Raw genomic sequence first — 18,512 nt, 5'->3', positions numbered from 1 at the left:
TCAGAATGTGAGCAAGGTTTTAAGTCACCACAAGTTGAAGTAGGGTCAATATGCTGACTAACCCTAAAAAAAATTGCAAGAAAACATTTTATGGTGTTTTTCAGTAGTGTTTGGCCCAGAGAACAACATATCAAAAGTTGGCCAAAAGTGGACCATCAGAAAGGGTGTAAATATGACGTCAAGAAAGATGGCTGCCATTAGAGCAAAATACCTAATATCTATGCATACCTTTGAAACAAACAGTTCTCAACCACTTTAAAAGTGACAATTAACAATAAAACTTATTACCTTATAAGTACCAAAACAGGTGAGGTTGCTGGGAGTGTCCTAAAGTCTTATCATGATGTCATTCATTGTGTCATGACGTCATGAATGACGTCATGATGTAATTTTATGTGATTTCATGGTAACTTCCAAATTTATGAAAACATGTTCACAAAAATAGTTTTCATCCTGTTTGATGACCAGATGACATCATAAATTCAATGATGATGCCAAGATCGTGATGCCACAACCATACCTTTTACTAAGGCGCATTCTTATACACACAAATACAACAGCCATGGAGATCAATGTGTTCAATTTCTTTGAAATAATACCTGGGTAGTTGGTACCAAGGAAGTCATTCCAGTTGGAATACCCATTACTGCTTTAGCAAAAAATAGTCAGCATATTCGTCCTCGTTTTCATCTAAAATGGGTGCATGGTTCATATTTTCACAGTTGCCATCTTGGCAAGGTCCACAAGCCCCTGTGCACTCAAGTCCGTACTTCTTACAACGACATCTACGTGTGTTGCATCCAGCCAAGCAGTTGCAGTGAATCATTTTTAGCAGAATATCAGGAGCAGGGTTGTTGTCCATCATTACTGGTGTGAGTTTGTTCCCTTGAATGTCCCAGCCAAATTTTGTAATGTCCATGTTATCACTCCGGCCCATCCATACCATGACTTGAAGATAAGTTCGTCTTGAGTGCTGTTTTGTAGCTGAAGTTGTGGTGGGCAATCTCTCTGACGTTACGAATGTCTTTGCTGTCGCATGTATGTCTGTTTGACCTAAAATATCTGGAGTGATTGAAGAAGCGGCATTTTCTTCAAATCTTTGCATTTCTGAATATGAGGCACAATAACCCATGGCAGAAAGGCTGTCTATCAGAAATCTCGAGCGAAAGTGATGGTGCATTTGCACTGCAAGTCCAAGCTGTAAGGGGGCGATAACTGTCCTTGGGCAAACTGCCTGTATGATGGAGTGGCCAATACTTACTTCTTTCATCCAAGTGTCCTTTCCGAGCAGAAGACGCTGAAGCATGTAACACAAGCTTTGGGGAACATACTCTAGAGTGGACTCAAGTTTCAAATCTGTGGCTTTAGGATACTCACTCCTGATAGGTATTCTAACAGTCTTGATATCGCTCTTAATCAGTTTTGCTGCAGTTTCTATAATTGCTCTCTTCTGATATTCCTCGTCATCCTTGTTTGGCATCTTAAAGTAGTCGTGCAGAATTTTGCTTGTCTTTTCTCAAAGTCAGAATATCATGTAGCCCCTCACCCTCAGCTACAAATATAGAATCTTCGTAGTGTGTTAGTAATTTGGACCTCAGATACTGATTGCCATATGCACTAGAATCACTATCATGCAAGTCGTCTTTCATCTTCTTGGCAAGGTCAGTGATGGTCAACTGTTCTTCCTCATTGTCCTCAAAATAGGCACACACCCTGAGAAAAGCTTGTTCCTGGTCATTGTTGTTTGGCCGCCCAACTTTTCTTCTCTTCCTGCTTTCTGGGATGTCTGGTCCTAACCTATGCTGCATGGGAATATCACGGAATGTGCGAAAATGTACGTCACAAGAATGATGGTACACACAGTCTGCTGCATAAAGGTCTCCACCAAAGTATTCAATCTGCCCCCGGACTGTAAATGCCCAGTCATCATTTCGTGATTTACAATTCAAAAGTATCTTGTCCACAAAATTGTCTGTTTTAACAAAGCTATAATCATCATAATCAGCACTGGTCTTGTCGGTCACAACTTTGTTCCCACAGAATAAGCAGTCTATTTTGCTATCATAAGGGCCAGTATAGACACATGCACTTCTTTTGACGGGTGGTGCAGAATCTAATTTTTATTTCTTATGTCTCTGAATGTTTTTTTGTTGATGTAATTCATGCGACAGGTATTGTGTACTTTAGTTCCAGCAACTACGTTGATGCTTTCACCTCGATCGACACTTGCATTGTTGATGCCGTCAGCTCCTTTTCTAGTTATTACAACACTGTCCTCACTTCCTGCTATCTAGTTCTTGCACAAGGCACACGTTTCTTGATTTTCATTTATTTTCAGGGCCTGCAACATAGAATAAGCTTTGTTTTGAATGGAATTCTTTATATAAGTACAGTGAAATTAATCAGATGTGAAGTATTTTAAAGGCATACTTGGCCTTTCCTAATATTTGACAGTTTGAACTTTCACAATTAAGTACAAGTTTTATAACTATTATTTTCACCGAGATCAATATGCTGACAGTGTTTCATTGTAATGGGTTTTGTAATAACTTCACAACATGCATGTGAATTGCTATTACTTAGGGCCTAGAAAGATAACAATCATATGCAAGGACTGGGCCTTTAACAGGCACGTGATATGACATAGAACAACACTATTTGTTTATAGACTTACATGTAAACAACACCTAACAAGATAAACCCTGGCAATGGTCTCTGCCCTACATATAGTTTACACCATGTACGCCTACACAAGAAATGCACATGGCCTCACCAGTGTTAATTGAAGTCAAACTGAATGACTCTAATGGGAAAAAGTTTTTTAATTGTTTTTAAAAGTTTTTGTTTTTTGTGTGTTTTTTTTTTGTGTGTTTTTTTGTGTTTTTTTTTTAATTGTTTAAAAAAGCCATTGAAAGTTTTTTAAAATCTTACCTGTGTGATCTTCGTTAGTTTCGAAACATATTGTCATTTTCAATATCATAATTCAACATTTTGATGGAAGTAAAATTTGGAAAAATCTGAAGCTGATTGGAATCCTTTGTCTTAATATTCTGAAGATGTTTGTAGATGGCTGCACTGTAACTAGAGGTTCTTGATCAGGAAGAATTAATGAACTTACATGCCTTCAGTAATACCATCTAAAATCTTCATCATCATCAATTTGCCACATAATTGTGAAATAATAAAAAGTCACGTCATGACGTCAAAGATTACCTCATGACATCACTTGGGTATGCAATGTTCAATATAGAATGGCGAATTCACTGAGATACTGGTTTGAACAGTTTTAAACTATTTATTTTTACACTTATATGTGTAAAAACAGCTAAGATGATGGGATATGAGAAGAAATGAGGCACTTTTTAATAGTGGCAGCCATCTTTTTCAACGTCATAGTTTGACCCTTTCTGATGGTCTGATTTCGGCCAACTTTTGATATGTTGTTCTCTGGACCAAGTACTACAGAAAGACATGATAAAACGTTTTCTTGCAATTTTTTGAGGTTAGGCTGTTTATTTCATATTTTGATCCTACTAGGCCTTGACATCTCTTTTGAGACCACCCAAGGCCCCTATAAAGTGTATTTTGGGATGTGGGGTCAGGCAGTACTGCCGCTGGCCTGCAGACAAAAGGTAAACCACCATGAGGCCAATAACTCCATCGATTTTCAATGTCCAACACGTCCTGAAACCACCGCTGGGAAAAAAGCTCAGCCAGCTGAGTGGCACCGGGTATACCGTCCCCCCCCCCACCTCCCTGAGGCAGTGCCAGGTAGCCCCTGCTAGTACATATACCTGTACATATCGTGGTTTGGGGTTATAAAAAAGCTTGTACAATTATAATACATTGGGAGGAGGGAGGGCAATAACTTTAGGAGGCATTTTGCAAAACTACACGGAATTTAAACCCGGCATCCCAACATCGTGAGCTATATAATCAGATGGGCGCACCAAACAGGCCCTCCAAGGTTTTTTTGTAATCTATGTAAAGTACATTATTCATTGTTGTCAATTTCCATTTGCACACCAGTTTAGCACAGTTTTTTTATCATTGATATTATTATTATTATTATTATTACTATTATAGCATGTTCACCCCACCCATCCCCACTCCACCATCATTTTCTACTTCTTCTTAATTCTCTTTTTTTCTTTCTCTCCTCTCAGCTGCTTTGGTTTTATAACCAAACATCCAGTCGATGCTCGTTATGCATGCCATGTTCTGCTTGCTACCCAACCAGCCAATCACATTGCTACCTGCTTCAGGTGGGAGTAAAGAAACAGCATATTGAAACTGCAAGCTTTGTATAATTAAATACAGATTAACAAATAGTTTTGCAGATTTATATGTAGTACTGTACTTAACGAGTTGAGTTTAAGGGAGGGAAATGCAATATATAATTACCAAGGGATAATGTGGAACTGCAGTGAATCAATGTGTACATTTTAAAACTTGTCCACAATCTGTGACGTTGATGACCCACATAACACATTGACTTTGGTGATCGTAGGATTTTCACTCCATTTCATCACACTGTTTGCTTGATGATAAATCCATGCCTTGATTGTTGGGTTATCCATGACCTTTGACACACAGAAACCAAGAAGTCATTCAAAGCTTTCTGGTAAATTAACTGTCTATAAAGTTAACCTGAGTTTGCAAGGTCTTTTTCTTGTTTGTTCGTTTGTTTGTTTATTTATGAATGTATTTTTTAATCCAAAATTCCGTGTGCGTGCATGCGTGTGTGCGCGCACACACATGCATGCGTATATGTGAGTATGTGTATGCGTGAAAGTTGCTGTTGTTGGCTGCTATCTCCACATGTGGGTGGGTTTCAGGATGGAACCTGGATGGGGGTGGGTTTGGGTGGTGAGGGGGAGGTGGGGTGGGGTAGGGGATGTAACATCCATTCCCCACAACACAGAGGGAGAGAACTAAGTCTCCTCCCAGCAGCCGTTTGTTATCATGTGTGACGCAGAGATTGGTGAAAACCAAGGGGATGATTGGTGAGAGATTGAAGCTGAGATCTATGCCAAATTATGGTGGTTTGAGAGGCCCACTCCACAATTGGAGGAAGTGGAAAGAGAGCTAGAAGGGAGAAGAGGAAGAGGAGAAGTTGGAAAAAGAGACAGTTGCTGTGCGATGTTCTCCATCGTGCTATCAAGCCTACATTGCCTTCATCAATCTACTGTTCTTCCAGACATGTGTTATTCTCCTGCTCATTGATTGCATGTCTGACTTGGTGGACTTGGTACTTGTGGGTGTGATGCCGAGTTTGAGATAGATAGCTTGATTTCTTGTTGTAATATTAAGTGCAAATTGTTTTATTTTCCATGTCCTATCTTGTAATTGATGGACTATTTCTGAAGGAATGGCTTGCACCTCGTGTCTGCCACCATTTTGCCGAACGAGCAATTGAGTTCATTTGGAGTCCCATGAGGGTTAATCAATTATCCCCGCCAGTACACAGGCAACCGCTCATTGTGGGCTTATCGAGGAAAGCGAAAAGAGCACTTAGTGAGATGCGACATCCACCAGGAGTGGAATACATTCCATTCGCACATTTGCCGTCAATGTGACAATATAGTCTTCTATATTGACTTGATTTACATTCTCTACTTTATATAGACCAATGTCACAAAACTATTGTTACGGGTTTCGGAGTGAGCGTGCAGGGGTGCGCGAGGTGTAATTAAATGTCACAGGATCCTCTACCCAGCGTCGCGTTACCTTATTCTTATGATTTAATTATCCCAACTGAGTAACCGTGCTTTCAACGTCCACACGTCTACTTATTATTTATGGCTGAGTGAATCATGGGTGTACGTTGGCTATGCTACTGGAGAGAATCACTGGGGTACAACATCCTTTCTATTTAATACGTACACACTGGGTCAGACCAATGAAGGAAAAGGACAGCCGGGCAGGTTTGAAAGCACAGTTTACCAAAGCAAGGCACGTATTTACAATCACGATGTCCAAAGCACATAATTACAAGCACAATGTTTCACAAGTTATGTATTTACAAGCCATGTATTCACATCAAAGACACAAGAAAAGATTACCTCTGGTACAGAAGTTACCCTGAAAATCTTATCTATCTAGGGACAGACAGGCGTGCCACACAATCATCCGGGAAAATGTAGATAGGAAGAAGGAGAGATTGAATGAAGATTGAGTCGTGGTTGTGACCCTCATTGCGAGTCGTGGTAACCAGACCTCTCAGACCGACTGACCTCCCATACTGACTTGGACGTGTGTTCGCTCGCTCGTTTGCCTTTTATCAAGCCTGTAGCAAGGCATGGCACCGGTCTTGGAAATGAGCATTGTCCCTTTTGTGCTGTCTCTCCATCGGTCCAGCAGGTCAACTTCCTCTTATCCTTGCACCCCAAGCCACGTCCGAGGGTGCAGGGTTAGTGTGGCTGACAGTAGCATTGAACACACGTTAGTGTTTTGACAATTGGCACTGCCTCGCCCGGCGACGGTACTGGCAATGTTGATGTCGACCCTGAATGTGTGTCGGGGTAATTGTGGTGTCATGTGGTTATGGTGTCGATGTGGTTTTGGTGAAGAAAGGTGCAGGAGGGAAATGGGATGGAAATGGCATGAAAAAAAGGGATGGAGAAAATAAAAAAAATGGGATGGAAAAAAAAGGGGGAGATGAGGTATATGAACGGATGGATGGATTATGGATGACTGAATTGAAAGATTGATTGAAGAATGGACGGAAAGTTTAAAAGTTAGACAAAAGTTGGGGAATTACATGAAGCGGAAAAGCGTAGATAGACCATCCATCCATCCATTGGGACCATACTCTGTACAGAGTGTCGGTGCTGCCGAAGCAGTCTCCTGGGCTATTGGGCACAATCCTGGGCAGGTTGCCAGCTCCAACAAAGGATACTTGAATGGCTCGATCATCCCAGCAAGCTGGTACTCATTTTGCCGACTTCAGAAGGATGACAGGCTGAGTCAACTCCACCTGGTATTAATTCAACAGCCAAGCAGAATTTGAATTCAGGACGCAAGGATCCAAGGTCCACCACTCTAACCATTAAGGTAGCTAGACCCACACAACACATTTTCCCCCATCCCCTGTACAAAGGACAGGGACCTGTCTAAGCACACATACTAACGAAATCACTAACTCAGGGAGGGTTCCCTATATGTCGAATGCAACTTCCCTGACGGTCCTTTTTTCCACAACCATAATGCTATTTTAAATGTTCACCCCACCCTACGATGTTTTCCTGTTTCATTTTCATTTTATTGGGTTAGCTTTTTAGATGCAACCGCAACTTTTTCCACGGAAACCATCTGGTGCACTCATTGTGCACTTGGAGATGTTTGGGTTTTTTCTTTCCATCGATCTCTCCATTTATCTATCTATTTATTTATTTTTATTTGCTTTGTTGGGATAGCTTAGATGTAGTGCACTCATCTTTAAGCTTTCTAGTTTGGGTTTGAATCTTGACCTGACTACAAAATGCCACCCTGGTGATTCACAGCGACTGCATTGCATCAATGAGTATGTCTTCCATGGAAGGGATGAAAAGCTGGAGACCCATCTATCTCCCAGCATTTATTGTTAGTGGACATTAAAGATTCCATCGTGTCTTTTTCAAAGAATGTCCAGAGCAACTATACCGGCATCCTCACCAAATTTCTAAATTCCTGACCTAACCAGTTTAAATTCAATATCAGCCATGACTTCCGGAAAGACTTGGGCCAAAACCTTTTTTCTGTATGAAGGTGGGAATAATTGGGGCCATTAAATAATTTGCAGTCGTTGTTAATAATTGTCACAGTAGTAGTATGCATGTCTTTTTATTTATTTAATTTTTTTGTATACCTTGTCAAGTCTCGTATGAGACCCAACACACAGCAAGGGGGACATGAGACAAAGAGGGGCATGGGAAGGACAAAACAGTGGGGAACAGAGACATTAGGAGATCTGTGGAAGGGAGAGGGATGGGGCAGGGAACACGGGGTATACAAGATGGACAGTACAGGGACTTTCAGAAAGGAAAGCAGGGAATTTGAAGGAGGTGGGTTTGGGGTGAATTAACGGGGGTAGAAAAGATCATAGTTTTGGATAGGGGACGATAAGAGGTGGTAGTGAACAGCTGTTTTGAAGACCTGGAGGGAAGAATGGGATTGAACAGAGTGTGGGAATTTATTCTAAAGGTGTGACAAAAGGGGAATGAAAGAGTGAAGGTGAGCAGCGATTCATGATTTTGGTAGTTTTACCAGAAGTGGGTTGGTGGCGGACCTTGAGCGCCCTGCGGAAATATGGTGGGGATAAATTGCAGAGAGAGCCAGGGGGGGGCGAGACCGGAGAGGAGACGGTAGATGACAGACAGACCACCGACCTGCCTGCGGTGAGAGAATGAGAGGCCCAAAGACTCAGCCTCATCGCGGGAGATGCCAATGAAAGTTGACTATTGCCACTATGTACAATGCACTCTTACAGGTACGAAGTTTCTTTCAGTCCAGGTCACAGTACCGAGAAAAATGTGACGCGACCGCTAGGAGGAGCACAAAATTGGTCCTTCAGTATTAATATATAGATATTATATTTTAGGAGTCCCTAATGAGATGCTAATACCATGTTTTCTATTCTAGTTTCATATCTTTTTATGCTGTTAAAATCAAAGAACCTACTGCTTTGGGTTAAAATCCTAAGTAACCATTTTTTCCTCGCTTTCACCAAACCCCTTGTCTCTCCCATGCCTTTACTAGGCGAGCATTCAAGAAACTCTACAGCCAAGTCGCTGAGCTCACCTGTCCTGCTCAAGATATCTTCATGGAGTGATCATCCCAATTCTCTCTCTCTCTTTCTCTCTCTCTCTCTCTCTCTCTCTCTCTCTCTCTCTCTCTCTCTCTGATACTGTATTTGTATCTCATCACATACTCTTGTCTATAAAATGAAATGAGGAAGCAGAAATCGAGGCACAGACCCATGTTCTTGATTATGAAAACTGAGATTTTAACCCATTGCCCATTATTTTACCGCTGGATTCCAACCTGCAGTCGAAACACGGACAAAAGCTCAATCACTCTCCAATGGCACAATTACCCGGGCGCAGAATCATTATCATTCGGGCTGCTCTTTTTTCCCAATCTCTCTGATAAATTCCGAAATAAAACGATTGCAACAACAACAAAACAAACAAACAAAACGTTCATGTCATTTGTGTTTTTATTCACCTTGTGCATGAAATATTACAAGTACAGCACAGTCGTTAAACCCCTAATTAAGGCAAGCGCAGTGCGTATGCATTGGCACTTATTTGGCTGGATGTGAAAAATGTGGACAACTCATGATGAAACACACGAGCAGACAAAAATTTATTTATTTATTTATTTTTAATAATTTAGACAACTATTTAAGTATCTGTGACGAGCATCTTAAGAGGAAGTGGTACTCAGCAGCATATAAAGGGATAATGCTTTTCGATTGGAATGCAGAGAAAAGTCATTTCGATAAAAAAAATAATAAACGAAGACAATCGCAACTGAAACAGTGCTGACACCAGAATTAGGAAGCATCAACGGCAACCACAAAAGTTGTGGATTTGAAAATGGTTCACGCCATCATATGTTCTAAATAATATTTACACAAGGAGATAACTCGATGTAATATATTTCATTTTTATGCAATAAAACCTCCACAACAAAAACCTACTCGTACAGTAATACTTATTGGATCACATTTCATTCTGTATATAATCTATAGTGCATAGTAAAGAGGTTTGTTTTTGCAATTGTTTTCATTTATTTTATGCTGTTGGTATTTTTGGTTGAAACCTGATCTCGGGTCTGCCAGCCAAGCATCTTATCGACAGTGTTTACTATTCTTCCAGTCGGGTATACTCGAGCATACTGTCGGTCCTCAGCGTTTGCATAGTACTCCTCATCGTGGTCTGCTCACTGGCCATCCTTTGGAATCCTTTTTGCCATACTTTTTTTCGCTGTACAGAGAAAGGGTGTCGAAAACACAAGGAGAGGACTTGGATGTGAATCTTGATTTAAAATTATTGAAGTAAACGCACAGGATGTATGAACGAACGCCTTGAACGTCCAAATGTGCTGTCTATGCATCAACAATACCTTCCGTCTTTTTTGGTGATTTTGTTCTCACTTTCCACATTATTGTTTCTGGACAGATGAATGACAGGATAACATGAGCAAATAATGTCGTCACTGCACAATGCGAATTGTGATGTACAATCATTGGAATTGCCCAAGATACGCGACGAAGGGCGTCGCAACGACGAGACACTTACTTGAGCACAGAGTTGATGTATGCATGAATTCTCCAGTCCCCTTGAACTTTAGAGATGAGTTCTGTAAATTTTTCATCCGCGTGTCTACGCTTCCTGCAGATTAAACATCATCATTACAATATGTGAATGGCAAGTGAACAGGCGTCCGAATGAGCAAAGACTGACGAAAATAGTGAATAACTTTGCCAAAAGATACTTAGGGTTGCCTTACCTACTAATCGCAGCTTGGAGAGAGAAACAAATGCATGCAAGGAGAACCAACAGCAGTAGAAGTCGTCGTTCCATGTTGTCTCTTAGTATTCCAAGTACGTCGCTTGTGTCTGTCCCTCCAACTGATTTCTTCTGAAGTAGACGCTCTGACTTTACTTGGTGGTGCATTGTGAAGTGTGCCTTTATAGCAGAGCCGATAGGAGGGTGGAGAGAAAATGAAGGGAGGGGTTCAAGTGGGGAATTGCAGCTTCCCAAAATGGTAACCGGATTTCTGGTTATTGATGAACAAGTGTGTACAAAAGGGAATAAATAAGTGGTAGTTGATGATTGGCTCGAAGAGATGTGTGACCTGTTCAGGATTACTTTTTTGATGTTGAGGGTGGTGGGGTGGAAAGTGATGGATGATGAAGTGGTGTGCATATAGTAACAATGAATAATCATGCAAATGTGTGTCTTTGTCGAGATTATTTTAACAAGGATTTGTGTAATGACAGGAGATTTCATGTTTGTGTAAGAGTTAAGCTTTGTGGATAATCTAAGTGTTCACGGTTTGACAGAGCTACTAAGCTTTTGGTTTTCGACACTCCAGTGACGCCTTTAATCCTTTTGATTTCGTTGATGAATCTCCCTTACAATCAGAGACTGCTTCTACAGGTGTGTATTATACTTTTGTGACTTTTACTTACAGTCCTTCGTCATGACATACCAACGACGGAATATGATATTAACTCCCATTGTACGCCCCTCGAGGAGCCCTGTGTGCACATACCACCATGTTTAGTCGACATTTGCCAAAGGCTGGAGAAGGTGTGAGTGAACAAACAAATGGACAAACGGACACTTTACAGTAAAGATGAGGTTCTAACCAGATGGTGCAGAGGTAAGTTCACTTACCTTTGAGCTATCCAGTCTGGGTTTGATTCCCGACCCGACCTGAACGGTCAGATTGGTGCTTCGCAGGATGGACATTAAGCCGGGTGTCCCATCTCCTAGCATTAATTGGTGGACGTTAAAGATGCTACGGTGTGTCTTCACTTGAAGTAGGCAAGTTATCTCCGATACTCTGAACAAATTCCAAATTTCTGCCATAACCCAACCGATATCAGCATCACAATACATACCTTTCTGATTAGGTATCGGTGCACACCTGCAAGCTGAACAGGAATCGAAAAAGGGAAAGTGTTTAGCCATATTGTGGTTAGTTTTAATTGGCAAACTATGAGCGGAAATTCACAATGTTTCACAACTTGATGAAGAGGTGTAATTTTTAGTCAAGCACAGGAAGGAGGAATATTATAATTATTCACCTAAATCTGATCCTATTTGTTATGGGTTGATTTTGGACGGAGGTTATGTTTTCACCCCTGTCTCTGTCTGTCTGGCTGTCTGTCTGTGAACAGGATATCTCAAAAAGTTGTGGACAGATTCGGATGAAATTTGGTGGACAGGTTGGGTGTGTGACACGGACAAACTGATTAGATTTTGAGGAAGATCTGGATGTGGATCTGGATACTAGAATTTCTTAAGTGATTCTTCACCATTGAGAGATATGGCTAAAACTACATATAGCATGACATTTCAAAAGGTTGTGGACTGATTCGGACAAAATTTGGTGGAAAGGTTGGTTGTGTGACAAGAACAAACAGATTCGATTTTGGTGAAGATTCGAATCTGCATCTGGATACGAGAATTTTTTATGTGATTCTTCACTATTGCTTTTTTTTCTTTATGTGTACAACGTCGAGGCTCGAATGAGAGCTAACACATAGAACGTCCAACAAGGTGAGCAGGAGACAAGAGGAGTGGGAGAGAGAAGGAAAAAACAGTGGGGGACAGAGACATGAGGAGATCTGTGGAAGGGAGAGGGATGTGGTGGGGGTACATAGGATAAACAATATGGACACGACAGAGACTTTCAGGAAGGAAAGCAGGGAATTTGAAGGAAGTGGGTTTGGGGTGAATTAAGGGGGGTAGAAAAGATCATGGTTTTGGATGGGGGAAGATAAGAGATGGTGGTGAACAGCTGTTTTGAAGACCTGGAGGGAAGAATGGGATTGAAGAGAGTGTGGGAGTTTATTCCAAAGGTAGGAAAAAAAAGAGGAATGAAAGAGTGAAGGTGAGCAGTGATTTGTGATTTTGGTAGTTTTACTAGAAGGGGGTTGCTGGCCGACCTTGAGCGCCCTGCAGAAATATGTGGGGTCAGCCATCCAAATATCCAGACAGAGCGGGTGGGGGGGGGGCGAGGTTGGAGAGGAGACGATAGAAGACAGACAGAGCACAAACCTGTCTGCGGTGAGAGAGCGAGAGACCCAAAGACTCACCCTCATCGCTGGAGATGCCAATTATCCTAAATGCCTTGGTTTCCACAGCGTGAAGCTGAGAAAGGTGAGAGGTGGGAGCTCCAGCCCAGAGGGGAGAGCAGTACTCCATCAGGCTGCAGACGAAAGCTTTGTTTGTGCTCAGGAGCTCAGGTGTACCAATCGATAGAGGATTTTCCAGAGAGTCAGAGAGATAATTGATGAAAACCAGAAAAAGAACACTGCCCTGGGTCCAGAACACTGTCTTGAGGAACTCCAGCCTGGACAGGAAGAGGGGGTGAGAGAACTCCATTAAGGGCCACACGTTGGCTGTGACAGGAGAGAAAGTCTGCAAGCCATGAGTGGAGATGTCCTTGGATACCATAGGAAGAGAGTTTGGTGAGCAGGGCAGGGTGCCAGACCGTATTGAAGGCATGCCATTGAGAAATGGAGCCAAAAACTATGTATAGCATATCTCAAAAAGTTTAAGACTAGTAATGACAAAAATGGGTGGATGAGTTGGTTCGGTGACAAGAACAAGCCGATTCGATTTTGGTTAAGGTCTGGATCAGTGGGATACAAAATGTAAACTGCTCAACATAGCGGAGGTATGGGCTCTATCGAGTGCCGTTCTAGTTATTATAGTATTGTTTCCTTCCCATTTTTAGCTCACCTGGACTTTAGTCAGGTGAGCATATCTGATCGAGCAGTCCCCATAAGTGAGTGAGTGAGTCAGTCCGTAAACATTTCAGTCATTATTGCTTGAAGCAAACAAACGATTTTGATGAAACTTCACCACAAACTTCATTACCCATCATTGTAACAAAGTGTATTGACTGCATCAAAATCCGTGCTCATTCAGGGGGTCTACGAGGGGTTTTTCTGACCCCTTCCCTCTCCCCAAAATAGGTATTTATTGGTTGGTTTGGTTTGGTTGCATTTTTACGACCTTTGCAACTTTGGCCGAAAATATCTCGAGAACAAAAAATACTACCCCTCCAGTTTTTTGATGTTATAGTAGACAGTATGAACTTTCATTTTCATGCAAGGCCAGGTCAAGGTCATGAGGTCTTCAAGGTCAAGGACAAGGTCAAATGACAGGTCAACAAATAATCCACCCCTAACTTAACTAGATCGACGAACCGATGCTGGATTTGCATTCTATGGACAATTACCTTTCCAACGACACCAAAATAATCGAGTTAGGGCAAGGGGTTGCTGAGATATGAGGATTTGAATTTTGGTGGAAACGCGACATTAGTCGAAAATGTCAAAAGTTCTCAAGGTCATATCTCGTCAACCCCTAGTCCGATTTAGATAAAATTTTGTATGTGAACATAGACTATCATATGTAACATACATGCAAAAAATTAGCCAAATCTGAGGGGGTCGGGTTACAACCCTTGGGTGAACTGAGGTAGAATGAATGACCCATACCTAACAATGGTAAGTTGTCGTCCAGGAGACAGTACCTAACAATGGTAAGTTGTTAAGCGAATTATCGTCACAAAGGTGTGGCTGTGTTTCGTGGGATTCCTGTTACTTCGCGAAATTCTGCAAATAGCAGCGTCCTCGGGTCTTGAGCCCTTGGGGACTTGTATGTCGATACTTCAGGAACCATAAACTAGTCTGAAATTCGAGCTTGCTAATAAACATGTTCACACAAACCTCGGCCTTTGAAGCATTGGGTTTACTCTTGACGAAGTGCGAGCACACCTTAAGGCCCGGTCACACCTTGACGTTTTAGCCAGCGATGGCAACGTATTAAAATGTATGTAAAACGCTGGCTGACGTTGAACTTTTGATGTTTTTTTTAAGATTCGGACGTATTCATAACGAGTTGGTCGTATGCATAACATATTAGTAATGGACACAGAACGTTTCGTTGTGTTATAGATAACTTATACCAACGAATGATGAACGTGTTGTTGGCCTACACAACCGATGCCCAACGATAGTCTAACTTCGGCATAGCGCGTTGCACGCATCGCCGACGATGTCGTGACGTAGCCTATTAAAAGGCTGACGCACAACGATTCGAATCATAACTGCCGTAGAAATGGAAGTGTCAACATCGCGGTCACACCTTGGCGATCTTGCCAGCGTATGCCGACCTAAGAAAAATGTGTCTAAAACGTTGGGGCACGTCAAATACGGTATGAGTAAGTTTGGTATACGTGAGTACAACGCTAAAGTACGCTATCATACGTCGTAGTAAGTAGAGTACGTCAAGAAATTTTAAACATGTTCAAAATTTTACGACGTACTTGGCGTATGACGCACGTTCCGCATGCGATGGGGATAAGTTGTACACACGATATGCGGACGCTTACACACGTCCACAAAGGCTACTTATAAGCTACTCATAAGTCGAAACACGTCACGGTAATGTCTTTTTTACGCGAAACTTATTTCTAACTTATGTTTGACGTGCTTTGAACCAATTCTTTATGTAGTCCCAACACACATCGACGTATGTAGACGTATTCCAATGACGTCATCCGGTCGACAAAAAAAAAAAATGAACGTGTTTCTAACTTACAACTGCCATATAAAGACGTGTTCCCAGCGGTTTTGGGAATTGGTATATAAAAATGCTGCTCATAAAAGGGGAACCCAACAGTGTTTTCGAGTCCTTTTTGAGTCGATGTCCATGTCAGCAGTAACAGTATCAGTATCAGTATCAGTATTAGTATTAGTAGTAGTAGTAGTAGTTTGTTCATGTTGCCAGTAGTAGGTGAGTGTGAGGGGGAGGGTGTGGGTTATGATGGATCGTCCTTGCGTTTAACGATTTAACGATTTAAATGATAAACTCAACGATTTAAATGGCTGCATCTCCACTATTGAAAGTAGACGCTTGTGCTCAACAATTGGATTTTTTTTACACTCAAGGACTTTTAAACGGTACCACTCAGCTATTTTCATTGTTTACAATGAACGATTTAAATTGCTGTCACTCGCCTTTGTTTTTTGACGCTGGGGTTTTGAAATTTGAAGCGTTTCTTCTGAACGTGTTAAAACGCTCAAACTCGACTATTTTAAATAGACGCTGCGGATGGACAATTGGAATCATAGCCAAGCTCGACATCGAAGTGTGAACATCCTCGTCATGCCGAAGAAAAGTTTGAAGAATGCTGCAAATAAGTGTCCTGGCCATGGCCGTGGACGCTGACGCAAGGACGATCCATTATACCGACGTCTTTCAGCCTATGAGTAACTTAAAAGTAACGTCTGTCGACGTGTGGCAACGATCGCGTAACGTGCCAACAACACGTTAATCATAGGTAGGAAATAAGTTTCGGGTACGCTAAACATTACCTCGGCGTGTCTCAACTTATGATTAACTTACAAGTAGCATGTGTTGACGTCTGTCAACGATCGCAGACCGTGCATACAACTTGTGGCCAGCGTAGCGGAACGTGTGAGTCATACGCCGGCATACGTCGTGAAATTTCAAGCATGAAAAAAGTTGAGGACAACCAAAAAGTACAACGTTTAAAGCCAACGTACAACGACGTATGGCAGTGTTTTTCAGCGTGCTCTCAATGTTATCAAAACTTACCCATAACGTATTCAACGTGTGCCAGCGTTTTAGAAAAAAAATTCAAAAATCGGCATACGTTGGCTAAAACGTCAAGGTGTGACCGGGCCTTAACAATCCAGGTCGTTCATCCTGCCTTCGAATGTATCTGAAACCCCAACCTTCAGGAATACCTCACTTACTAGGCCGCTGATGGTTATAAAATAAATAAAATACACGATTTTATCGTCGGTTTCTAACTGTATCCTCTTACCATTCGGCGATAATGCAACGAGACAGGTGATTATATTAATAATAGCAGTCACCTTGTCTCGGTTCAAGATTTGAAGGAAATATTTGAATTGTTTGACCAATTTCTTCTACACCAGACATCATTCGTCATTTCATTGTATCTGAACAGTATTTTGAACTGAAAGTGAAATTGAAGTGATTTTTATTTATTTTATTTACTTACTGTACCTGTGAAGTGTGAAGTTCAATCACTAATGGGAACACATGTTGGAATTTTTATTAATTTTAATTTTATTTTTTTTAATGTATGGAGGCATGTGCACTCACATCTTTGCTGTCTCCTCTTGGTTTGAATCAGTCATCCCACGTTAGAGTGGGTGAGACGTCCAGGATTGTAACCCTCGTCAGCAAACCGCTCTGGTATCAAAGATGGTGTGTGTGTGTGTGTGTGTGTGTGTGTGTGTGTGTGTGTGTGTGTGTGTGTGTGTGTGTGTGTGTGTGTGTGTGTGTGTGTGTGTGTGTGTGTGTGTTGTGTGTGTGACTGTGACAATCACCCTATGCGTAATGTGCCAGTCTCACTTTAAACTAACATCATGTCGACTGCTGTTTCATCCAGTCGCATTAGTCATGACCTTCAAGGAGTTGGTAATCTACCATTAATATGTTTCTAAAACCAGACTCGAAAGTTTTTGATATCATGATTTTTGGTGCGCTGTCAAGTTCATGGAGTAACATGGTGTGCTGAAGTTCTGATTTCGTGCAGGAACCGATCCACATGAATCACGACGCGTGAGTGGAGAGAGGGGGAGGCCACACGAGTGATGGATTTTTTTTTTAATCTTTGGTTTGCAGAACCAAGACCTTTTTGTGGCTTTTTGTGGCTGCTTCACAAATTACACCGAGCTGTGAGTAATACCGAAATTGCACAGCCAATCACATCACGAAAATCACAATGACCTTTTTAAAGTATTGCACAAATCACTCCACTCATCATTATCTATTCTCATCACATGGAAGATGGTACAATAACGGAGAAGTGAAAATGAAAAGAGGAAATCATTATCTTGGGGGATATGGTTTTGCAGAGCATGGCTGGCATGATAGCCTGCTTAAAGGTACGCTCGCTCACCTCTGAAAGCCGTCTCTCGCATGGGTTCGAATCTCGACGCAGTGGCGGTGGACGTTAAAGATCCCACGGTGTCCTCACAAAGAGCAGGTGAGTCATCTCCGGCACTCCAGACAAATTGCAGATTCCGACCCAAATCGCTTTCAATGGAACGTCAAGCCTGGCCAGCATGTTCGTGAAAGACTCGGGCCAAAAACATTCCCCGGCCGACCCCACAAGAAGGTGGGAATATTCGAGGCCGTTAATCGAGTTGCGGTCAAATAAACCACGACCGCAAAGTGGTTAGGTGTATCATCACTACATAAAACAAGCTATTTCATACTTAAAAAAAAAGATTTACACCATGTTTTACATCTTACAAATTAAATATACATTTATTGCAAATTCCTTCAATTTAAAAGATCAGAAACATTTCGTGTGCAGCCTGTAGCTGCTGGTTACATCATTTTTCTGGTGGCATGGCTGTGCCACTGATGCAGTGCCCCTGTTTCCAGTATGCTGGTGTACTCATTTTGCCGACCTCAGAAGGATGACAACCTGAGTTAGAAGTCAGAAGATCCACCTGGTGTTAATTCAACGGCCGACAGTGGTTTGAACTCGGGACCAGTGTGACCACTCCTTGGCTTTTTTCACAAGATCTTGGCTATTCGTTGTTCACCTTGGCGTCTTGGTTTTCTTTAGGTTTTCTTGGCATATAGGTTTTCTATTATCATCGCTTTTCTGAAACCTTGTGAATTCTTGGCTTTTTTCATTGGCTCACCTTGGCATTTATGAAAATGAGGAGTGGTCACACTGCTCAGGACCCTTAACTCATGTTAAGC

General features: G+C 41.7%; 1 protein-coding gene and 1 long non-coding RNA gene across 7 annotated transcripts in view; one reads left to right on the top strand and one right to left on the bottom strand.

The window, feature by feature from the left end:
* LOC147013404 (uncharacterized) overlaps positions 1–9,692 on the top strand; it is a 153,358-nt gene extending 143,666 nt beyond the window's left edge. For all 6 annotated transcript variants that reach the window (XM_085855202.1, XM_085855205.1, XM_085855201.1 and 3 more), the window contains 2 exons: positions 4,167–4,265; positions 8,740–9,692. In XM_085855202.1, the coding sequence (XP_085711328.1) occupies positions 4,167–4,265; positions 8,740–8,812 (172 nt within the window). In that variant the 3' untranslated portion in view covers positions 8,813–9,692. The remainder of the gene's footprint in view (positions 1–4,166; positions 4,266–8,739) is intronic.
* Positions 9,182–10,661, bottom strand: LOC147013403 (uncharacterized). The gene is made up of 4 exons (XR_015051325.1): positions 10,498–10,661; positions 10,287–10,379; positions 10,111–10,158; positions 9,182–9,971 (listed from the first exon to the last, which is right to left on the bottom strand). It is a non-coding gene; the product is annotated as an uncharacterized LOC147013403 (long non-coding RNA).
* Between the last annotated feature and the right edge of the window lie 7,851 nt (positions 10,662–18,512).

Source organism: Eptatretus burgeri, chromosome 14 (genome assembly GCF_056783735.1).
Source record: "Eptatretus burgeri isolate ZD-2024b chromosome 14, Ebu_testis_v1, whole genome shotgun sequence".
Taxonomy (NCBI): domain Eukaryota; kingdom Metazoa; phylum Chordata; class Myxini; order Myxiniformes; family Myxinidae; genus Eptatretus; species Eptatretus burgeri.
This window is presented reverse-complemented; position numbering and strand designations above follow the sequence as displayed.